Below are 25696 nucleotides of genomic sequence, written 5' to 3'. Positions count from 1 at the left end.
TGCCGGTGTGCGTGCGTGCGCATGTGCGTATGTGTGTGTGTGGGTGTGTGTATGTATGTGGGTGTGTGTGTGGGTGTGTGTTTGAATGTTTGTGTGTTGGTCCAAAAAATGGACAGTGATTCAGCATATCGATTTTTGAACCTTTATATCACATAGGCATGTCAAGATATAGGGACAAGCTTGTACTGGCTACTGGATTTTGATTGGCTGTTATCAGCCATTTGGTTGAGTGAGCTAAATTAAACTTTAGGAGATGTGGGCAAATGTGGTTTTAAGCTGTAAGCAAATGGTCAAACTTCAAACTATAAGTATAACACATGTTTAAAATAGCTTAAGCAGATCGTATTATATACATACATGCATTTATTGTAATACATCATATAAACAGAATTTCATGAAATTTCATGAAAAACATGTCAAATATTGAGAGGTTAGCACCTTCCTGTCACAAAATATTGGAGATTATAGCACCACAGTTTTGCATTGATATCTTTCACTTGTTCGGGGGGGGGGGAGAAATTACTGTTGTTATAATTTGTCAATAGAATTGTGCTTAATAATATGGATTTTCTAAAATTCATTTTATATTATTTAATGAATGAACAAATCAAATATCAAAACAGAGTGATCCTGCATACCTGAACAAATGACTCCAGCATCCCTGGAATGAGAATGCTCAGTCCAGTCTCTCCATCCCATGTGTTGACAGTTCTTCAGTGTGGACTCTGATCTCTTACACTCCACACCCAACATCCAGATTTTCCCTGATCCCTTTCCAAAGTGAGCTCCACCCAGAGCTTTTACAGCATCACCACAGTCCAGCTCTCTACACACCACTGCAGCATCAGGCATATCCCACAAATACCCATACACGGTGCCCCACTCTCCTGCATGATAAACCTCCACTCTCCCAGAGCATCGACTGCCTCCATTTACCAACCTCACAGTACCTAAAGAAGACAGAGACAAAGAGATAAATACAACCCCAATTCCAAAAAAGTTGGGACGCTGTGTAAAATGTGAATAAAAACAGAATGCTATGATTTACAAATCATAGCATTCCCTGTATTTAATTGGCAATGGTCCAAAGACAATATATCAGTTGTTGAAACCAAGGAATTGTATTGTTTTTTGGAAAATATATGTTCATTCAGAATTTGATGCCAGCAACACCTCTCAAAAAAGTTGGCACATGGGCATGTTTGCCACTGTGTTGCTCCACCTCCTACTTCAACAACATTCTGTAAATGTTTGGGACCTGAGGAGACCAGCTGCTAGAGTTTTGATAATTAAAAGTTTCCCATTTTTGCCTGATATAGCATTTCAATTGCCCAACAGACCTGGGTCTTCTTAACTATGCTTTTCATTCCATGATGCACCCAATCTGACAGGTCTGACCGCAGACAGGCCATTTTAGCACCTAGACTGTGCTATTATGGAGCCATACTATAATATGTGCAGAAAGAAGTTTCTTCTCCATCAAGGGCCACATATGTGCTGAGTGTGTTTCACTAATTCACGGATTGGGATAAATGCAGAGACCAAATTTCCCTCACGGGATCAAAAGAGTATATATACTTATAGAATTATCCTTAAGACCCAAGCACTTGAACATGAGAATATTTTCTTATGTTCAAGTGCAAGTTTATTCTGCATGATTATTACATGTTAATACAGTAATGTATGTATATCTATAGATAGTGTATATAGTAGTTATATCTATAAATAATTATTTAAAAACCGAGAGATGTGATGATGAGCACCCACACAAAAGAAAGAATTATACCAAGAGAGAAAAAGAAATCATGATACAGAGGAGAGGATGGTGATCTCAAGAGAGAGCTCCAAGCCCATGTCACACAAGGGGCCATATGAGGTGATCAGAGGAAACAAACCAATTTGATATCATTCAATTCAAACAGCAACGAAGTAACCAACACAAATAAGACCGAGGCACAACAGCCACGTACCAAAATAAGCACCTAAGTCACTGAATGTTACTGAAACACACCTAAAGCATCACTAAATGGCCTCCTACCAAATGGCTATAAAATGGCCACATACCACCACGTGCTCCGCAATGGATATGAACAATTGCTGGAACAACATTCAAATCTGACCCAAGAATGGAAGGTATTACACACAACATAACAGTTCACTCATGGCTTAATACCACACAACACATAGCTGCTGAATTCACTTTACTTCTATAGCCACCAAGTGTTATTGGGGACAATGCAATTACTCAAATACACATCCACACATAAAGCAGCAGAAATTAATATTCTTCATAAAAATAAGCAATATATGGTATGTTTGCCTAAAATTCTACATCATTATTTAAAAGCTCAGTGTAAACTCCATACTGTAGAGGAACTGCAATTCTCAATAAAAACAACTAACATTCCTAAAGCATTGGCATAACTACTGAAACCTACAATCACAAGTCGCTCTACATATTACTAATATCTAGAATTTGCTGATAGACATTAGTACTAAAAATGTATGCAAGCATGCCATAGGCAAGTACACCACTGTGACAGAATGCTGTTTAGATTTCAGACTTCAAACCTTAATAACCATAAGAGACTGACTACATAAATTAAGAAATCTGATCATATTTTGCTGAAAATATTCATTTGATTTTGTGGAATAAATCATATCCTACCTTGTTGGTTGGTCAGAGCCAAAGAGGCCAATAGAACGATCCACAGGCAGCCCTCCATCTTCATCTTCCCCAGCAGAAGCTCTGAGTTTGGGGCTCAGCAGACAGCACAACCCTCACCTCTGCTCTCCCAGACTCACTGACACAACTGTGCCCTCCTCTCCCCACCTAGACCCTATGCGTATCCCTGAGCCGCCAATCACACTTGATGTGACCATATTAGCAGAGTGATAGGAAATCATCAAAAACACTTCAGTGGCAAATCAGAAGACGCTGTTAAGACTGCGCTCCATATATGTCAAACTGGTAGTGAGCAGAGAGAGAGAGAGAGAGAGCAGAGAGAGAGTCTCTACAGTCAGCCCACCCCCTGTGCACCCTCATCATTGAAGTCACACAGACGCATCCTTGTGGTCAGGAAGTCACTGCACCTACCAAAGATTTGTGCTTGTTGGAGGGGGGTGCAGGTGGCATACGGTGTGTAAACAGGAGCTGTTGCTCCTGCCAAAGCAAAACAGTCTCAGTCAATAACCGTAAACATGATCAACATGAGCTTGAAAATAGTTTTGAAAAAAATATAGTTTGCACAATTATAGGGCCATGATAATGCATGCGCTAGCCTAGAGTCGAGAGAAAGAAGACTAAATAAATATGCAGACATGTTATGTGCAATTCAACAACTGCACGCATGACATATAAAAGATATATTCCTAGCCTACATTATTGTGTAGTAAATTGAGTTTATCCAACCTACTGGCAAGCCAAAATACCTGCCATTTAGTTCATTCTAATAATATAAATGCAATGTTGGCATTATTGAGCATATGAAAAAAAGTTTGAAGCAGGTGTCTTGTGCAGTCTTTAGCTCCATAAGTCAGAAGGCTGAAAGCTCTTCTTCAGTGGACATATACATTGTGGGTTCATATTTTATATAATATATAAAACTCATATATTTGCTCATATTTTTGCTCATGTGTTCAGGTTTCTCAGCTCTTGGTGCTCTCCCATCAGTACCGTATCAAACCACTAGGGGCTCTCACCCTCCAGTGTTTGAAACCCTGGCAGGACATCATGTTGGAATGTGCTATCTTGTGAAATCAGCAAGGAAGAAGGAGAGAGGCATTTGACCCTGTCCAGACTGCTTGTGTGATTTAACATGTTGATAAAAGTCAGAAGCACATTCTGCTTATTCTAATAATGTAAATGTAAATCAATACATACATATCCAGTCAGCATGATGGAAGCCATTATACACTTTGGCTGGAGGATATTCAATTGGATTCATAACACTTTATTTGTCCATGAGGGGCAATTTGCAAAGTCCCATAGAGAAGTATAAACATGGCACACAGATATGAATATAAATATAATTATATGTAAATGTATAAATATGCTGTAAAAATATAAATATGCTGTAAAGTGCATCTGTGCCTGCAGTATTAAATACATACATATTCATTGAGCATGATAAAAGTGAAATGAGATGCAAAAAACACAGAAGGAATACTCATGAATATCAAAAACCATACCAGTGAAATAAACCAAAATTATGACGCCATGGCAGACAAGTATGCTGGATAAGATAGGATACCAGTTCAGTAGGGAGGCCAGTAACAGTCCCTAGTATGTGTTGTGCTGGGTAAGAAGGATATGATACCAGTTCAGTAGAGAGGCCAGTAACAGTCACTGGGTGCTGGGTAAGGTGGTGGGACCAGAAGGAGAGTGTGTGAGGGAAGGTGCAGATAACAGTAGCAGGCGGATGGTCAGGGGTAGTTGAGAGGTGCGAAGTTGGACAACCGTAACAAAGGTTGCCTACCTCCTCTGTGTACTGCAACATGGGCTATAGAGCCGTCATCCAGTGGGAAGCCACTCAAAGACAGAGAGCAGCACATGCGAGGGGTCATATAGAATCCTGCCAGCTAGCCTGATCATCTGCTGCTCACGGGAGGGTTTGGAAGGCCAATGATCTTAGAGCTGACTTTAGCTGCATTTTGTAAACATTTTTACAGTAATTTGAAAGGCTGATACTGATAGAATGGAAAGAGCAGGTAAGGGAGACTGTAATGGTGCCCTCAATAAAGGAATCATAAAACATGTAAGTATGTTTATACTGACCCTAAATGGTAAGGCCCTAAGAGGCTCTGTCACTGCTGATATTTCCTGAGGATTTCCTCTGTATTGGAAGCGAATTTCAGAAAGTTATATAAGATTATGCTCAGATACTCTTCCACTATCTCTACAGCAGGGGAGCCTCATTTGGGACCTGCGCTCCCTTTGTTTTGGTCAGACTCGTTAGTCCTAAACGCATGTCAGCCACTGGGAATGTCTGCCCCAACAGCTTTTTAAGGGTTAGCTGCAGTTCATTATCTGACCACAGTTTTACATGTGGCAATAGGGGGGCGCTGTGGAGCTCCTGACAGCAGAGATCACCAGGCCCATGACACGAGTGAGTATCCAGGGTCACCATGATGCGTTGTCTGAGGCAGTGATATATTTACAAAAATATGATGCATTTCAATTTAATATAAAGTAACAACATGGTCGCTTATTTATGGTCCACTGTCCTAGATTCAGTACTTGCCCCTGATCAATAGACACCATGTTTCAGCACCGCGGACAGCGACAGCTGGCCTTGGCCTGTCCTAAGGTGGTCAGTCAGAAACTGTGAATGGAATGGCTATGAATGGAAAACTGTTTACTTTTTTGCTTGACAGTTTATTTGTTGCAACCACCACCGTACATGACGTAACAATTGTGGTTACGCCAAAGCAGATGGAGGTGGAGTATTTGACCGTTTGTGGATGTTTTCCAAATGATTGCATAGGCCTATTTCATACTGGCTTAAACAAGTAAGTAATTAATCAATAAATAAATAGCAATTTCTCTCTCTCTCTCTCTCTCACACACACACACACACACACACATGCACTGTCCCTCCCCACCATAGTGAACTTCCTCTTCATAGCTCCTCTCCCAGGGCATATGAAGTAAAAAAAGAAAACTTGTCACAGACGATATTGTGAATTGTAGACGTGTCTCCTGCCCTCCAGTGTGTGGTTTGTTTGAATGGACGGCAGCCTGTAATTGGCACCAGCCGCTCATCAATCATGACCTCTGGGCTTCAGTTGTACATTAGTGGAGGACGCTCCACCCACAATCTCAAAATCCCCAAAATCTCTCTTTTTATTTGAATGTATCTTATTGTATCTAATATGGACTGAGCCACACACTGTTCCTCCCAATCAACATGTTGCATCATGAGCATGGAAGGGTCTAGGCCTAAAAGCCGCTAAACTCAATCTTTTACCAGACTTGAGGATTACACAGTGCCTATACATGTGCAACAAGTGATTTTGATTGTGAAAATGTTAGAGGCGTAAAATTTATCTAAAGATGTTGCCTCTAGACAAGCCCTCCTTGTATAAGTGTTCTGAAATCCCAGACATAATCAAATATAGAAAGACTCAGAAATAGAGTAAGTGTGTAAACTGCAGTTTAATTGATGGACACTGTTTATTTATCATCTATTCAGGCTTACATTACAGGTCAAGAAGAATTTTAAATTTCTAGGTTTTTGACAACAATTTTTATTGAGCTGATTTATACAACCAACTTAGGAATGTGTTCAATCTAGATACACACAAAAAACATATCGCCCATCCAGTCAAATGTTAGCATGGAGATGGGATACATGCCATACATACTTGTGGAAGTCCCAGCTGCCGAACACAAGGAATACTTAATATAAACAGTGTTTTTTAAGGGTTAGCTGCAGTTCATGATCTGACCACAATTTTACATGTGGCAATAAGGGGGGCGCTGTGGAGCTCCTGACAGCAGAGATCACCAGGCCTATGACATGAGTGAGTAGTCGGGGTCACCATGGTGCACTGTCGGAGAGAGTGATGTACTGACAAAAATGGGATGCATTTGAATTTCTTTGTTTTGTTTGAATGGGCAGCAGCCTCTAAATGAAAGTTATTGAAGATTATGTCCAGATACTCTTCCACTATATCTACAGCAGGGGAGCCTCATTTGGGGCATGCACTTCATTTGTTTTGGCCAGCCTTGTTAGTCCTAAACGTATATCAGCCGCTGGGAATTTCTGTCCCAACAGCTTTTTAAAGAAGCCCTATGCAACAATTTTAGCAAAAATTACCTTAATTATGCAGGTTGAGAGTCGTTCTGATGGTTCTACAACACTTTTTGGGTCGTTTTGTGGGTGCTTCGTCTCCCCCTAGTGCTTCTCCGCGGAAAAACCGAATATGCAACTGGTCGTGGTCCGAACAAATCCGGATGTGACTCGGCGGAAGTATCCAATCGCGCCTCGAAAATGTAGTCAGATTGTAGTTTCTAAGAAGACTGCAAAACGGACTCCGACTTGGCTTTGTTGCTGTTGAAATTGTAAGTAGCCTACCCTTGGGTGAACTTCGTTTTTTGTAATGTGGTTTGATAGTCTCTTGAACAATGTGTTTGCTAGACCAGGGGTTCCCAAACTTTTCCACGAGAAGGCCCCCCAAATACCACTAGGTTCTGGCCAAGGACCCCCTTGATGGTAAAAATACATTAAGCTAATTCTAATAATTATTTCAACCACAAGCACTTCATGATGGAGCATACAGTGTGTAAAAATTGCATTTGGGGCTTTCTGCTATATGAGACCTATAACACTGCTATTATTCCCAGTCATTATCATGGAAAATATAATGTTCAGATATGCAACAAATTATTATAATGGCATTGTATAACAACCCTCATAGTTATAGGTATATTTTACATTTTTCAAATGTATTTATTTGTTGCTTTTATTTTTCCTTCAAACTTGCTGAGGCCCCCCTTGCACCCCCTCGCGGCCCCCCAGGGGGCCCCGGCCCCCACTTTGAAAACCACTGTGCTAGACTGTTTTATTGTGAGCCCTGTATGTGTTTAGCTTGGTTTCTTGATGGCTAGCTCGCTAGCTAGTGGGGGTTTAGCGTAGCAGTCACTTGCTACCGAATCTGCAGGGGGAGCTATGTCGTGAAAAATGCGAAAACCCAGAAACAGCGAAGGAATAACCAGACCTGCATAGGGCTTCTTTAAGGGTTAGCTGCAGTTCATGATCTGGCCACAGTTTTACATGTGGCAATAGGGGGGCGCTGTGGAGCTCCTGACAGCAGAGATCACCAGGCCCATGACATGAGTGAGTAGCCTTGGTCACCATGGTGCGCTGCCTAAGGCAGTGGTATTCTGATAAAAAAAGTGATGCATTTCAATTTAATGTGAAGTGACATAACATAAACACTTATTTATGGCCCGTGGCCCTCCAGATTAACTTCTGGCCCTTTATAAGGAAGAATTTGGGCACTCCTGATCAATAGACACCATGTTTCAGCACCGCGGACAGCAACAGCTGGCCTTAGCCTGTCCTAAGGTGGTCAATCAGAAACTGTGAATGGAATGGCTATGAATGGAAAATCATTTACTTTTTTACTTGACAATTTATTCGTTCATGGATCCACCATACATGACGTAACAATTGTGGTTAGTCCAAAGCAAATGGCAGCTGGGAGGTGAAGTACAGTATTTGACAGTGTGGTCAAAATTAATCCAAGACAACTGGTGTGAGACTGCAGCTTTATTCACGACGCCGGGAGCATGTTACCCACATGAAATGTCAAAGTAACAAGCCCACACATCTGTGGGTGAAGCCAACTCTTATACCCTTAACACACACCCACGGAAATCATAAGTTGTCACCCACCAGTGATCACCTAACCATCTGGTTTTTTAACAGAGATAATAAATGTTTCCCACCCCTCATCCTGAGGGTCACCCCTAGTTTGGTGACACATGGGTTATCTTAGGTTTCCTAAGTCAAAACATTCCAACATAGGGGTTTCAGATGATACAAGGGTCAGAGTAAGAGGATGGTAATTAGAATTTACTACATGTATGTAAGGTATACTAAACATTCAATGACAAACATATTATCCCACAACAGTGCATGGATGTTGTTGAAACAACGCGGCAAGGTGTGGGCAGAGCCTCTCTCTAGGGCTCTGGGTGTGGGTTTTTGAACATTTTAACATAAGATTCCATTCTGCAACAATTCAAGGTTCTAAAATTCTATGTAAGGGATAATGCCTGACGAGGTGTCCATTATCAGAAATAAATGGACGACACGGAAGCGACGCGAAGCGGAGGACGGTTGCTTCCATGAAGTCCATTTATTTCTGATAATGGACGTGCATCGAAGGGCATTATCCCGTTTATACCATGGTCACTTACGAAATAAATAAATATGAAATCAATTATTAATACTAAATAAGTTTTAGAGTTAAAATCGTTAGTTTTTTCAGCCGTTTATCGCAACGCTGTGGAATGTTGATAAGTTGATTGTTGATAATGCTGCCTTGGTTACCAACTAGCTTTTGAGCCAGCACAGTGATTTAGAACTGTCATCAGGCAATTCGAATGGAACGTCTTTTTATAGGTGTAGTATATCACTTTTTAAACGATACCCTTTTCAACCTAGACCATGGTATAAGTTGAATTCAATGACCCCAGATATTCCTTATATTAGAATGTTTATTTCCCTACAGTCCACACCCTTATGGGAGCTTCTCCTGGCCTCTGATGATACCAGTAAAGTCAGTCTCCACTACATCCCTGTACACAGAACTACTGACTTCACCCACAACTGCCACCACTGTAGTCACAGGGTACCCATTTCCAAATCCAGGGGATTAGATACATTTGGCTATCACACATTCAAATCACACAGACCAAACTGTTTTTACCTCATTATGACAAATCCGGGACAAAAACAGCAGAGAAGTTCAACGTTTTTGAATATTTTTCTTTTATTATGATTATGTTCTATAAAAATAGAAATGAACGCTGTCCTCATGCCCCCAAAAACAAGCCGTAGGCGACGGTGGCAAGGAAAAACTCCCAGCTGGAAGAAACCTTGGGAGGACCCAGGCTGTTGGGGGAACCCATCCTCCTTGGGCTGGCGCTGGGACAGCAGATGGATGGAGCGATGTTCGAGAGGAGCTGAAACAGGAAAAGTCAGGTTCTTAACTAGCTTTACAGCACCTATAATGTCATAATGAACGCTCATCACATTCACTTCATCTTTACACTTGCTACCTTTTAGTTGAGAGAGTTCCCGCTGGGGCTGAGAGATCTGCCTCCACTGCAGTCTCTCCCTGGCTGCCATGCCATGTTGTATGATACTCATGGTTGTGTAGTCGGGACACATATCGAGTGAACCTACATGGAGAGAATGCAAGAGAATAAAAGTCTACTTTGTGTAGTGTTTTGTTTTTCAGACAGAAGCCAATCCAGTGATTAGCATTGCCATAGTTAGTCACAGTCTGGCTCCTGGCTGGCATTATAGGAACGTAATCTTGTCGGTTATGATGTTGCCCCAGGTGATACAAATGTTATATCATTCCCTGTTCAGATGGCTGCTTCAGATGCAACATAAAATGTAGTATAGGCCCTGCATCTTGCTTACCTTGGTTACACTGTACCGACACTTCTCATACAAACCACATTAAAGGAGCTTCGATGACAGCTGTTCTTGTCTCTTTGATGGCAGCCATTACTGTGAAGAGGCCCTGCCCTCTCTCCTCCCCCCTGGGAACTCCCTTGTGTTGCTTCTCTTTGCCTTTTTTCACACCACTAAGTACGACATTCAAAAGCATTATTTCCTATAATTGTTTTTTTGTTTTTTTTGTGCTAGTCTTTAGGACCTGCTGCTTGTGCAGCACCTCAACTTTGCGCGGCTTCTTCTCCTTTCTCTATTTCCTTTCCAAAGAGTCCCCCCTTTCCTTTTCCCACTGCTACCAGTACAGGTCTACCCTCATTTGCCGCTTATGTCTTCTTATCCAGGAGCACATTCTGTCATATTCTGCTCATTCTATCTGTCAATTCTCCTGTTATTTTTGTGCATACTCTCTTCAAATTCACGCTGTCTCTTTAACTTCTTCTCTTCCTCCTTCTGCAGTTGTTCCTTCCTTTTCTCTTCCATACGTGCTCTCGCAATCTCTGCTTTTTTCTCTTCTTTCTCCTGCGCGAGCCTCTTCTGACGCTTTTTCTCCTCTTCCCTTTGTAACTTTTTCTGCTGGAGTTTTTCTTCCTTTGCTTTTTCCGGAGTTTTTTCTCGAGAGCCCTCTGCCTCTGTTCTTCCTTCTTTTCTTCCTCTTTCAGGTCCTTTTTGTACATGTACAAGCATTCTCTCAGATCAGCTTTCTCTTCTTTCAGCTGTTGTTTGAGCCTCTTCCAGTCTTTATACATGACATTGTATTGCCCTCTCAGCTCTTCCTTTATCCATCTTTTCAGGTCTGGCGCTAGGAACTTCTTTCTTTGTTGGAAGACTCTCCACCTCACTCCCATCCCAGCTGGTCTGTGTTTTTTTTGCAAGATGCCTTTGCATCTTTCTTATGTTCTCTCACCAGTTCCAGTTTCCTCTCAGTGGTCAGTACCATATTCTGTAAATACGTGAGGCGCTGGTCGTCCATGTTCCCAGTGATGTGGGATGGTTTGGGAACAGTGTGACTGTTGGTGTCACTTGGAGGTAGTTTGGCTATATCTTCCTCATCATCACTGCTGCTGTCCTCACTGTCACTCTCCTCCCCTTCACTCTCCACATTATTATCCATTGCTGCCTGAAAAACAAACAAAAACATTTAAAAACATGATTGGGTCTTAAATAACTAGATGTACCGCAGAGCGGTACAAAATATGACCGCCGCCCAGTCCAGCACATTTTTTCCACAAAAAGAAATCACGCTGAAAGGCCTATATGATTCTAACTGTCTCACTAAATTGCATTATCCACACTCAATTCTCACTGGTATCTGCTAGACAACAAGTACCAAAACATGATTAGTTCATAGATTTCACATGTAAAATTCATTTTATACAACCCCACCTCCATCTTGCCTGTTCATAATTCTGAGAAATTCTTGATTGTTTGTGTTATGTTTATGTTATGTGTGTGTGTGTGTGTGTGTGTGTGTGTGTGTGTGTGTGCCTGCGTATGTGCCTGTGCATGCAAGCGTACATATGTCTACTGTGTGAGTATGTGTCATACGTATGATTACTGTGAATGTGTGTGTGTGTGTGTGTGTGTGTGTGTGTGTGTGTGTGTGTGTGTATCTGTTTGTGCACATGTGTGCACATGAAATGGGTTAAGATGACCCCTGGAGGCAAACATACGGAAAAAAATGGTCATCCTAGGCCCTACAGTTCTCAAGATATTCACAGAGAACTGTGTCTGCCCTACCCTCCTTTCGGGGGGTCCAGTCCAGCGGAGGGGCTACAGATCAAAACGAAAAATGACAGTTCCATGCTATCCATGTGGGGGTATATGCCCACCAAGTTTTGTGTACCCCGGTCTTTCAGTGTCCCGGGAATCCTTGTTGGTGTACGTCACTAAATGTACACATAAATTATTTTATTGTAAACTACACTTTTAATTTTGTGCAGTTTTGACCTTGTCAGCCAGAGATATTGTGATGAAAACACCTAATTTTTTGCTTTTTAATTTTTAACTAGGTGGCGCTATACATGAAATAAGTGGTAATGGGATGGGTTGACATGCCCCCTTAAGACCAACATACATAAAAAAGGTGGACCTCCTAGGCCCTACGGTTCTCGAGATATTCACAGAAAACTGTCTCCGGCCACCTACAGGCCAGTTGGTGTATAGTAACATAAATTAATTTATTGTGTGGCCCACCCATGAACGGAATTCCACTAAACTTGGCGTGCATACAGAGGGTGTCATAATGATCCTACACATCTAATTTCGTGCAGTTTTGACTATGTTAGGTCACAGATACCTTCAATTACAACACCTCATTTTTACTTTTTTGTGTTTAACTAGGTGGCGCTATACATGAAATGAGTGGTTATGGAATGGGTTGACATGGCCCCTTGAGATCAACATACAAAAAAAAAAAAATGGTCCTCCTAAACCCTACGGTTTTCGAGATATATTTACAGAAAACTGTGTCTGCCCTACCCTCCTTTCGGGGGGTCCAGTCCAGCAGGGGGGCTACAGATCAAAAAACGATGGTTCCATGCTATCCATGTGGGGTTACATGCCCACCAAGTTTCGTGTACCCCGGTCTTTCAGTGTCCCGGAAATCATTGACGGAAATTTGGGCATGCGAAAAAGAAAAAAAAAAAAAAAAAAAAAAAATCATAATCCTATCCTAAACCTATATGACCACAGCTTCGCTGTGCGGCGGTCATAATAATAACGTCGCCATGTACAAAAACCAATGCTGCACACCCATTACTCTCGTTTGAATTACTCGCGGACTTGTGATCGGATAGATATGCCACGCATGTCAGATGAAAGAGACACGGAGCTATCATTTGATACCAAGTACAAGTCCTTCTGGATTATAAAACAGACAAAGTGACAGCAAAATAATAACTTCATATAGCTCGACTTACCTCACGTTTTTGTCTGTTTTTGTAGCAAAGCATGTTTATAATCCAACGCTATTGTGTGTTTCTCTATGGCAAAGAATGTTCATAATCCGGTTTTGAGATCCTACCAAATTCCTACATGGCATCCAATTCAAGGCTCATATTGCATCCCAATTTGTTCGGCAAAGAAACACCTTTTTTGCCTTTACTTTGTTCATGGCAATGCAGTAAAAAGTTGTAGAGAATTATGAGTGCTGACACCATAGGCACACACAGGCTATAACACGTAAACTCGGGTCAAGTCAGGTCAGATCAGTTCGTGTCACAGATATGGAGCGCAGAAAGGTCATTAAATCACTAAATAAAAAAATGGCATTTATTTCTGTAAGGCACACACCACATATGTCTGTAAATTGCTCAGCCCCAGAGAATTCCTCCACCATGGCAATGATACATAACCTCACCCTAGCCAGATGAATTTCGTTCCGCTTAGCTCCGCCTAGCTTCACTCACATCCATCTGGGACCTCGTCCATTGAGAGTGATTTCTGCAACCGATTTTATGGTACAGCCAATCAGGACGCAGGGCGGGAGTTTCATAGATGTGACATAGCGTAGAAGCGACTGTGAGACTGTTATTAGCGTCACGGGTTGGCTTCGATGTGAGTGGTTGAAGTAGCACGTCAATAGATGACGGACAAGTGGCTTATTCAATCATATGCAAGCATTTTTTGATTAGGCCCAGCCTTCTGAAGCAACACTTCAATGTATCGGTTCCAGATGGATGAGTGGAGCTAGGCGGAGAAAAATTCATCTGGCTAGGGTCAGGTTAAATGATACAGTCTGCCCTACACACACATGAAATGCATGTAGAGCTATGAGCTTGCTGTGGTGAGATACATATCAAAATATAAGAATTTTTATAATACGCTTTTTATATTTTAATTCTTTAAAAATCAAAACAAAACCAATGCTAGTACTAATACATGAAATGATGGCAGATGGCAGAAATGATTCTGCTTAAAAAAACAACATATATAATGTGTGTGTGGCATTTACAATGGCCAGAATAAATCCTTATGAATAAAGGTAGTGAAAATGCCCTAAAACAGCTTAGGGTTAAAATATACATAGATTTAAAAAGTAGAATCCATGCAAAAATACTTTAAAAACAATTATTTAATAAATATGTCAGGAAAATATAAGTTCATAAAATTAATTTTATATTTCAGTACTATTTCAGGACTATTCAATTTCTTTATCCTAAAAACCCAGAGTCCCCCCTATACTAGGATGGTTCGACCCAACCTGTCACATGCCACCCGCCATCACCTGTCAATCACTGTCAAAACTCAAACGATCGTGGTTCCAAAGTTTAATAAATTAGACACTGATGTCACAGCGCTCTGTTTTAAGTCTTTTTTTCTCAATTAAAAATGCTTTGCGCTGGTTAGGGGGTACTTGGCTGAAAAAATATTTCACAGGGGGTACATCACTGAAAAAAGGTTGAGAACCACTGCTCTAGCCTGACGAGCCAGACCCACATTAAAATGTAGGGTCTAGGCACTCACCGTCCGCAGTGCTCAGTCCGAGGGGCGGGATAATCTTAAAGGTAGTGATGGGGACGAGACCGCCTATGCCGAGTCCGAGTCAAGACCGAGTCTTTGAAGGGTCGAGACCCAGTCTGTTGGTTTTCAAATACAGTCGAGTCCGAGTCAAGACCGAGTCTTTGAGGAAGCAAGTCCGAGTCGAGACCAAGACCATAAAAAAATGTCAGTTTTCATATTCATAATTTAATATCACCCCAGTTAATAATCAACCATTAGGCCTACAGACTAAGCTAGATTGGGAATTGTTTAGAGGAGCAGTCTTAACGTCTTAATATGGACTATGCTACAGACACTCACGGCAGCAGAGCCATAGAGATAAATAAACGGCTCTGACGGCAGTATCTTTGCATTGCACCATGGGATGTCATTTTCAAATAATGCCGGTCAACATTGCATTTTATTATTATTGTTGTTATGTGTTTTTTTTATATGAACATAAAAAATGCGTTGGTCTCAAGGACTCGGTCTGAAATTACGAGTCCTTCTCCTCCCACTGTGGTCCGAGACCAAGTCAAGACCGAGTCTTTGAAGGAACGAGTCCAAGACGAGACCGAGAAAGCAGAAATTGGTCTCGAGACCGGTCTCGAGTACTACTTAAAGGAATTATCCGGAGTAAAATGCACTTTAGATCGATTTACGGATGATTGGGAGTACATACGTTGAGTTGGCATCCAAATCATGTCATTCGGATGTGTTTTGAGAAAGTTCGATGTTACCGTTTTTAGTCAAAGCTCGTTAGCGTGGAAGTGAGAAGGGCATATTATTTCGCCGCTACAAAACGCTATTTTTATACCTCTTCTACAGTTCCAAACAACATTGCACTTACGTGGTAGTGAGTAGAGGGTCCCTAAAGCCAAACCGAAGTATCCCGAGGTCTTTATGTGGTCGGATAGAGAGTCCAGAATGAATTTCATCAAGCCAGTACCTTTCCGGAAATGTTGCCATCTTTGCTGCCATCTTTAGGGGAAAGTCCGTAGGAGTCGATTGCCAAGTGTGCTCTGGAAATTCACAATTTAGTTCAGTATTTCTTTTGAAATTGAAATGAAGTTGTATGGACTGGACTATGTTTTTCTTTTTTTTTTTTTAAACGGCGACGAAATTGTGAATTTCCAGAGGACATAAGTACTCATTCATTCGACTTTTGGACTATAATCTATATTGAACTTCCGGAATCAACAATAAAATCTATGTTGATTCAACAACAAGCAGAAGAAAGAGATACATTTAGCCGTCTAGCTCCATAGACTCCCATTCAATCTGCGCTTGTCCGCGATCACCTCCAGTGGAATTCTAATGGAACTTCATCCAAGATCGATACAATGGGCCTAATAGGAAGTGCCAAGGCTCTCCATAGATGGGCTCTGCAGAGAGCCCATCTAGCCACTTTTAGGCACTGTGACCAAAGTCAGATCAGCGTTGTTCCCTCCCTTATGGTGATGGCGCCCCCTTGTGCACCTTGGTATATGACAAAGAATGCACCAGGTGTATATAACTGTACTGTGGTTCCATTCCAGGGTAATATATTGGTTTCATCGTATTTTGGGGTGAATTATCATTCTCAGTGGCTTTTTCCAATTTTACTGACCTTTTTCAGACCTTTTGAGCACTTCACACTCAAATCAGACTCTATGATGTACAACCCCAAAACAGAAAAGTTGGGACGTTGTGTAAAATGCAAATAAAAACAGAATGTCATAATATACAAGTCTCGTAAAACCCATATTTAGCAGCATAAAGGACATAGACAACATATCAAATGTTGAAAATGAAAATTTGGATTATTTCATGAAAAGTTAATTTTGAATTTGATGCCAGCAACATGTTTCAAAAAAAGTTGGGACGGGAGCATGTTTACCACTGTGCTGCTTCACCTCTTCATTTAACACAATTCTGTAAATGTTTAGGAACTGAGGAGACCATTTGCTACAGTTTTGAGAATGTTGTCCCATTACTCCACAATATAGGATTTCAGTTGCTCAACAGTATGGGGTATTCTTAGTCATGCTTTTCATTTCATCATGCACCTAATTTGACAAATCTGGACTGCATACAGGCCATCTTAGCACCTGGACTCCTCTATTCCTCTATGGAGAAATACTATTTAAATATGCAGAATTCATTTTGGCATTGTTTTCCAGAAATATTCAAGGTCGTCTCTGGAAAAGACATTGCCTGGATGGCAGTATATTGTGCATTGGAGCTTCAGAATAACGGCAAATAAATAGCAAATAGCTTTTACTGACAACTTTAAGCAGTAGCAAACGCATGCTGTATCCAACTCATACATTCTACTTCTAACATAGAATGTGACTGCACAAGCATACATTCTGTAACAGTGCCTCCTAGTGGCGGAATAATAAAGCTGTAAAGTATTACAGAACACAACATCTCTTCCTGTAAAAGAATACTCTGGCTTACTTCAGCACTGAAATAAGTGGTAACTCTGATCCACTATAGGAGAGCAAAACTAAAAGTATTAGCAAATCATTCCTTCTAATAATCAACTACACAAAATCTGGTTTACTGTTAACTACAGTGACATGTTTAGTAAATGCATGAGCCTATAACATAAAATAGCAATCTCATCAACAGGTAGATTGAATCGCATTTCTCACAGAACATCAATTGAAACAGGTCAATGAGCAACATAGTCCTGATGCCACTTAGGCTTGACTCGGATTCGTGCAGGGTTTGGAGAAGTGTGTGCAGAGGTCTGTGAGTGTGGTAGTGTCATTTACATGTGTATCATCAGTTCCAAGTGGAAGGTGGGCCAGGTGAGTTGCATTCCACTTTTTTCCAATCGCTCAGAAGGAATGTGTTTGGACCCACTCGTCTTTCCACTTGTACAGGTGGGGAAAATCTGGGGTGAGCTTTGGGAGTTGGACGGGGTATCCTTATCCTCACTCTCTCGCCCTCCTGAAATGGAGGATCACGTGCGCCACGCCTTGAATCAGCATAGCGTTTCATCTTGTCCTGATTCTTTAGCACTGTATCACGCACTTCAGCAGGTGTACGTGTCAGTGTCAGACAGAGGCAAAATGTCCAATCTAGTGCACATTTTACACCCATAGAGCAGTTCATGGGGTGAAGCGGCAGTGGTAGCGTGCGGTGTTGCACGGTACACCTGAAGCCAGGCTTGCACAGCCTCTTTCCATGGCTGTGACTGCAAGATGGCTGTTTGCAGGCAGCTTCTCAGGGAATGATGGAATCGTTCAACAGCACCATTGGCTGCAGGGTAGTACACTGATGTCCGATTATGACGAATACTCTGTGCCTCCATGAACTCTGAAAACTCAGCTGAGGTAAACTGAGGCCCATTGTCAGTAACAATGCACTCTGGGTTGCCATGGCGGCTGAATATGGACATCAGGAACGTTGTGACCTCTGCAGTTGTCGTGCTGTGGGTGAAGGCAAGCTCAGGCCACTTGGAGTAGTAGTCCACTAGCGTTATAGCATAGTGGCAGGCAGGAGGAGCAGTTTCGAATGGTCCGACAATATTAAGGCCAAGTTTTTTCCAAGGGCCCTCAGGGAGCTGGACAGGTTGCAGGGGGCAGGGTGAGTGTAGGCAGTTTTATCGTTTAAAATAAAAGCGGCAGGCAACGCAGGAGGCTATGCAGATCTGAACCTCCGAATCCATTTTTGGCCACCAGTATAAGTCTCGCAGGCGTTGCTTGGTCCGTACGATTCCTTGGTGACTCTCGTGGGCCAAGGCGATCAAGGTCTGACGTAAAGAGATTGGCACTAGAAGTCTTGAGCCTCTGAAAATTAAATTGTCTTTGACGGAGAGCTCATCTCTCACCTTGTAGTATGGGATCATAGTATGGCTCACGGCTCTGATGGAGGGTGGCCAGCCATGATGAACCTGTTCACGAAGCGTCATCAGTTCAGTGCATGTAGAGCAGGCCACTTCGAAGTCAGCTACTGGAAGAGCACGTAGTGTTGAGGAGATCTGAGCCACTAATTCAGGTTCCACATCAGCAGAGGAGTCAGCAGATGGTAAAGGAAGGCGAGAAAGGCAGTCTGCTGTAGTTTTGAGAGCCTGGGCGGTACACAATGTCATAATCAAAGCAAAGCAAGCGTGCAGACCAGCGAGCGACACGCATCCCGGCTCTGCCAATTAGGGATGGGAAGTCTGACACCGAGGCACCGAAGCTGGTATCACTTCCGCGAAGCAATCTGCTTCGGCACAATGTATCGGAGCGCGTATCAAAAAGTTGTAAGGTCACGTGACTGATGACGTACGAAGCTTCGGACGTCACTGAAAAGTTTAAATGGGACATTTGACACAGGGGCACCGGTGCTTGTATCAAACCCCTAAAGCGTTACGGGTTCGATAAACCTTTAAAGTCCCCAACACATATGTTTTGTTGCACAAGCACCCTTCTAAAATTGTAGCCCTACACAAGGACTTCACAATCCCCATTGTACACAATGCCCCATGTTTTCACAATGCCCTTTATATGTTTTCTGTTATCTGACACTACTGTGGTCATCTACAGCAATTAGCCTACGTTATTTTGCCATTAGTTTTTGCAAAACATCAAATGAAGTCTTAAACACAACCACAATAGAGAAGCATGCAATATCAAATAATGCTAACTCATGGCAATTATGAACATGGCGGGATTTGAACCGCGGTCGCGTGTGCGGTATACGAACACGCTACCACCCTCCCAAGGCCATTTTAAGATTTTCATGGAAACATAGCATTATTTAAAACCAAGCACATTACATTTTCAATTCAAATTATTAGAAGCATATCAAAACTATAATGTTTATTCCAATGACTGTAGGCCTAATAGTTTTTACTCACAAGGGAACAGAACACATTGTCTCTCCGCTTTGTTTTACCAGTGTCAGAAAAGGGCCATTTGGTCGGCATGTGGCTTTGTCTGTGATTGTTTAATCGCTAATGAGAGCCACCGTTATGTCTGCTAACCACCAGATGTCACTGTTTTGTATTCGATGCTTTGACACTTCGAAACATTTACGATACAATCAGGAAGAACCTTCCAAAGCCTCATGGGGCTTCATTCGCCCAACCCTACTGCCAATACCGTTGGTGGTAAGCAATGTGGTAAGGGCCTGGTGGTCTGTGCGGAGAGTAAAACGATGGCCCCATAAGTACGTCCGCCATTTTTCAGTAGCCCACACGCATGCCAACGCTTCCTTTTCCACAATTGAGTATTTGCGCTCTGTTGTGGAAAGTGTGCGGGAAGTGAAAGCCGCTGGTTTTTCTATGCCGTCAGGCTGTATTTGGGCAAACACAGCACCCAGTCCATAGTCACCTGCATCTGTAGAGAGCGGAGTGTGGGGTCATAAAGAGCAAGTGCTTGACTAGCTACCAGGAGCTGCTTAACTTCCTCAAAACTGCTTTGAGCAGCTTCAGTCCATGTAAATGCATCTGTTTCTTTGGCACACTCACGCATAGGGGCAACGACTGTAGCAAAGCTCGGTAAAAATTTAGAGTACCAGGACACAAGGCCTAAGAATGACCTCAAGGTAACTGCATCAGATGGGGGCGGGGCATTTAGGATCGCATCAAAGTGTTCTTGGTCAGGCAGGATCCCCTCAGCAGTGATGACATGGCCAAGGAAGCGCAGTGAAGTCTGCTTGAACTGGCACGTGTTGTCATTCAGCACTAAGCCAGCCTCTTTTAATTTCAGCAGGACGGTTTTGAGGTTACGGTCATGTGTAGTAGGCGTGTCACCATAAATAATCAGGTCATCAAGGTAGTTTTGAACACCAGGTGCTCCTTGTAGGATTGTTGCCATCATTTTTTGGAACGCAGAGGTTGCAGAGGCTAATCCATAGGGAACCCTGCAAAACCTGAAGAGCCCCTCATGTGTAATAAAGGCTGTAATGTCTCTACTGTCCTCATGCAGTGGTAACTGGTAGTATGCATTTGTAAGGTCAATGCTAGAAAATACCTTAGCACCACGCAGGTTGGCGAGCAGTTCGTCAATGTGGGGCAGCGGATAGCTGTCTATGACCACAGCCTTGTTCGGCTCCCGTAGATCGGCACACATCCGGATTCCACCATTTTTCTTTGCAGTGACCACAATGGGGGACACCCAGGCAGAGGCATCAATCTTCTCGATGACACCAGCTGTCAACAGGCGATTCAGCTCGGCAGAGACAGCGTCTCTAATAGCAAACGGCAAGCGCCACAACTTCTGCCGCACAGGTTTGATGGTAGGATCAATTTTTACTTTATGCACAAAGTTCTTAACACGACCAATTTCAGGATCATTAGTATCAGTGTGTGTTGCAGTGTATAGACATCACGGATGTAGGTGGCACTAGGGTTACGACAGAATCCCCTTTAATGCACAGGTCGAAGGCAATGAATAAGTCCATACCCAACAGTGCTGTTCCTCTTTCCACTATGAAGAAAGGGGCTGCAGTAAAGGTGTTTTCTGTGTGTACTTGAGCGTGCAGACATCCCAGCACCGGAATGTTGTCTCGAGTGTAGGTCACCAGCCTGGTTGGAGGTGCAGACAGTGAGGTGTCGCTGAAAAACTTCTGGTAGATGTAGTGTGGCAATATAGACACGGCAGAACCAGTGTCCACGACAAGCTGCATGGCTTTAGCAGAGGTGGTAGGAGTGGAAATACTGATATTACAGAGCAGTCTCTTTGGGGCATTGGCAGAATTCTCCAAATACAGTATGGTAACATCAGGTAACTGTAGCTCATGCACCTTACTAGATGGTGCTGAGCGACACACTAGAGCAAAATGTCCTCTTTTGTTGCAAGATTTGCATTGAACTTTAGCTGCAGGACACTGAGAAGAGTTTGCTAAATGCTTGTCAGAGCCACATCTGAAACAAGATCTGTGCTGGGAGGGACTGCTGCTGGCACTAGCACTAGCAGCAGGACGAGAATTAGCTGGACAAAAGTTCTTTTTATTTCTCGCGTTGTATGGCTTGGGTTGTATAGCTTGCACTGGAGCCCCACTGCTCTTCATTTTGTTGGCCTGTTCTGCAGCAGCTTCCATTTGTATCGCCAAAGTCGTGGCTTTTTCTAGAGTCAAATCAGTTTCTAATAACATTTTTTCTCTTATTTTGTAATTTAGCAAGTATTCAAGCAGTTGGTCACGAATCATCTCGTCAGCGTTCTCATTGAATTCACACTTAACAGCAAGCTCGCGAAGGGCAGCTAGATACTGAACTACTGTAACAGTGCCTCCTAGTGGCGGATTAATAAAGCTGTAAAGTATTACAGAACACAACATATATGTTGCTCAAAACCTGTATACATACTATACATCATTCAGAATTGTTTGTGCTGTGCCAAATGTGCAAGATGCCCATGCTGTTCACTAATGCTCCTCCACACTGTCATGAAATTGGGTTTCGAAGTGAATACTAAAACAAGTTAGATAGGTTGGATACTTGTTGTTGGTCGCTTTGGTTAAAAAGAGTCAGCCAAATGTAATGTAATGTAATGTAATGTAATGGATACTTGGATAGGCCCTCTCCTCTTTAGCCCAGATGAGTCCTTGATTTCCAAAAAGAATGGCAAACTTTGATTGGTCTAACCACAGGACCTTTTTCCACGTTACCCCAGTCCATTTTAAACAAGCTCAGGCCCAGATAAGAGGGTGGTATTTTCTGTATCATGTCTCAATACAATTTTAGCTGTTACAATGTTGGCTGCAGTTTTTGAATTGATATTAAACTGTGCACATAGACAAAGGTTATCAGAGATTTTCCTGAGCCCATACAATGACAGGTCTGTTAACAGGTCTGGTATTGATGCAGTGCCATCTGAGGTCCCAACTTTTTCTGTTTTGGGGTTGTATTACAAATCAGACTATGTGATGGAATACAAATCAGACAACCAAAATAATTTGCAAATATCACCCTGAAGAATAAATGGCCTTGTGAGGTAACTCTGGTAAAGGTTTCCACTTAATGAAAGGCAAAAGAGGCAAAAACTGCAAAAGCGTTTTTTAAAATCCTGCTGTGGTCTTTGCATAATCAACAGCAGTCCTGTTGGTTTAGGTTATTTACATTTACATGTATTCATTAGCAGACTCTTTTATCCAAAGTGACTTACAGAGAGAGAATAATATTCAAGCTACAGCGTAGAAGAGACCTTAGCTAAGAATTACTATGCATCTGTCATAATATTATTGTGTTTTATATTTAGCAGACACTTTTATTATTATTTCTTAACAACTTGCACGTTGTTTTAGGGGGGTGAAGTGAAGTCAGGGCTGAGATTGATGCTCTCCCTGTAAGTCTAATACATGTGCGTATTTCACATGTTAGTCAATAGATGGCAGTAGTCTCAACTATAATGCATCAGAGGAATAGAGAGGGAGAGTGAAAGGGCTGCTCGATTATGGCAAAAATCATTATAATTTTGTTCAATATTGAGATCACGATTATTAAACATGATTACTCAGTGATTTTAGAACTAATCATTTTCAATTTTTTTAAACTGAATTTTTAAATGTGATCCAACAGAAAAAATACATGCAAAATGGCTCAAGACAAAAGGAAAGCATTGTTATAAAACTGATTATTTCATTATATTTTGATTACATTGTTTTCATAATTGTTGGAAGTCATAATCACGATTAATCGATTCATTTGATTGCACAGCACTAGTGTATTTCAAAGCCTTTGAGTGGCGATGAAGGGCAACATTGTCACTGGAAAACTATGAACATTCCAGAACATTTCCAAGGAAATATTTTTTTATTTCAGATACACAGGAGAGGTGTTAAAGTCCGTGCGCTGTAGAGGATTTCCCTCAGTGGCCAATCAACAACCAAGCCTATTCAATATAAGGCTACACATTATACTCTTATTCTTTCCAATATGATCAAGTATTGTGAAATTTTGTTGAATCTCTCTCTTTCTATACGCACACACACACACACGCTCGCACATTCTTAGCCTATGTTAACCTGTGTGCTGTCACATATACCTTCCTCGCCGATGGAGTGTTAACGACTGAAGGAGTTTCGCCAAAATTATTCTCTGCCAGCTAGGTGGTTTACACAGTAGTCACGGCACTGGCAAAGGAACCAGTGCATGCGGAAGTTACAGCTTCTCTCTGCGAAATTGGGGAACTAAAAAACGGTATACTCCTGTACGCCTTTGAGAAGACGCAAGTGACCGCGAGTCATGGTCATCACGCTCAAACAGACACTAGGCCTATGCTCAGACAGATGTAGCCAAAGTTTGGCACAAAATGGAATTTACTTTGCTCGCAGTTGTTCTAGCTGTTTGCAGGTGCGCTCTCTGTATAGAGGCACACATATTTGATGGGGATGTCGTTAATTTCGCTGTTGGGGTGGATAAACTGTACGTCCTGACGGATACTCAGCTTCACCAGATGCGGCTCGACCTCAGTCCAGAGACGCGGAAAGAAATATCAAATGCAACAACTTCAAACAAAGTAGAGCTTCTAGTTCCTTTCGTCTATAACGGCACCGTGATAACATGTGGATCACACAACACTGGATACTGTGAAGTTCTTGACAGCTATAATATTTCCAAGACGATACACAAGGAAGGAATCGGCATTGGAGCATACCCAAACATAGCGGTGCTTATTGGCCATGAAGAGGACACATACTTACTATTGGGCAAAAACATAGAAAAGTCTAGTGGCGGCGATGCGGATGCATTGGTAACACTGCGAGACACAAAAGATGGACAGTTTGGGGGGATTTTCTCTAAATCTGATCTCCATGCCAGTCCATCATCAAGCATCCAAAATATTCCTGGCACAGAGATCGAGTTTGTCGATGGCTTTCAGCATACTGCGTCCTCACATGTATATCTACTTTTGAATGAAAAGAGGGGGTCCAAGTTCACAGTGAAGCTTTTGAGTCTGGACAGTAAATACACCGAGAAAGACGGAAAATACACCAAAGCGGGCACATTTACAACCCTCCAAGGTGCGATCTTGCAGTGCTGTGAAGGCGATGTAGTCAGACCATGGAAGCTTCTGTCCTCTGCTGTTATTCCAGGAGAGTCGGCCATCCTTTGGGCAGGTGTCTTTCAGATGAATGTCGGAGATACCGTGGTGGCGATTTTTGACATCAGCCGATCGCGCACAGCACCTGTTTCAGGTTTCTGTATCAACAAAGGTGACAGTTGTGAATCAAGCGGTGAAGAAAAGGTCAGAAAAAATAACTAATAAGAGTTAATGTTCTTAATGTTGAAAGAACTAATAATAGTTAATGTTCTTAATGTTGAGAGCCATACATGCATTTCTGCCGTAATAAAGTGCATTGTCAAGTGTGGATAAGCTATGACCCACATGTAATGTGCATTTTTCTCTCTATTATAGTCTAATGATAAAGTTCTCAGGCCAGCTGCTGTGGTGTTCAGGAACAGCTCCATCACATCTGTCGCTGCCTTGAAGAGCAACTTCTGGATCGTTCTTTTCTTTGGCACTAAAACTGGACTCCTGATCAAGGTTAGTCGAGTTTCACAAGTACATTTTGTAGATGATTTCAATTTACTCTCAGATTTATTTTGACGTGAGAAATGATGTTAATCTGGTTATTTGCATTCCAGGTTGCTTTAGACGAGGCTCTCAAACCTGGCTGTCCTGGTGTGTTGTACAGTTTAGATGAGGATCGGACATTTTTACCCAAGATGCTCTTTGATCCAGTAAATCACACAGACGTTTATGTGTCCCAAGGAAAACAGGTGGGTCATAAAAATAGCAATGCAGACACAATACAGTTTGTGAAGTGCGTGTTGTGATCGTACATGGCATGAGGGTAGCCAGGTTTATAAGCTAAGGAATTTGGTCTCTGCATTTATCCCATCCGTGAATTAGTGAACACACAGTGAACACACAGTGAGGTGAAGCACACACACACACACACACACTAACCCGGAGCAGTGAGCCGCCTTGCTACAGCGGCGCTCGGGGAGTAGTGAGGGGTTAAGAGTCTTGCTCAACGGCACTTCAGCCGTGGATGTGGGCATGGGAGAGCAGTGCTCAACCACTTCCCCC

General features: G+C 42.2%; 1 protein-coding gene and 1 long non-coding RNA gene across 3 annotated transcripts in view; one reads left to right on the top strand and one right to left on the bottom strand.

Moving 5' to 3' along the window:
• Positions 1 to 752: 752 nt before the first annotated feature.
• On the bottom strand, positions 753 to 11295 carry LOC121697003. 2 transcript variants are annotated; one of them, XR_006026370.1, is made up of 3 exons: positions 10164 to 11295; positions 9794 to 9916; positions 753 to 950 (listed from the first exon to the last, which is right to left on the bottom strand). It is a non-coding gene; the product is annotated as an uncharacterized LOC121697003 (long non-coding RNA). The 2 variants fall into 2 exon arrangements; XR_006026369.1 differs by lacking the exon at positions 753 to 950 and adding an exon at positions 9536 to 9697.
• Positions 11296 to 23732: 12437 nt separating this feature from the next.
• plxnc1 (plexin C1) overlaps positions 23733 to 25696 on the top strand; it is a 49318-nt gene continuing 47354 nt past the window's right edge. The window contains exons 1-3 of the mRNA XM_042078205.1: positions 23733 to 24847; positions 25019 to 25147; positions 25249 to 25383. Of these exons, the coding sequence (XP_041934139.1) occupies positions 23912 to 24847; positions 25019 to 25147; positions 25249 to 25383 (1200 nt within the window). The 5' untranslated portion in view covers positions 23733 to 23911. The remainder of the gene's footprint in view (positions 24848 to 25018; positions 25148 to 25248; positions 25384 to 25696) is intronic.

The sequence above is a fragment of the Alosa sapidissima genome, chromosome 22 (genome assembly GCF_018492685.1).
Source record: "Alosa sapidissima isolate fAloSap1 chromosome 22, fAloSap1.pri, whole genome shotgun sequence".
Classification (NCBI taxonomy): domain Eukaryota; kingdom Metazoa; phylum Chordata; class Actinopteri; order Clupeiformes; family Clupeidae; genus Alosa; species Alosa sapidissima.
This window is presented reverse-complemented; position numbering and strand designations above follow the sequence as displayed.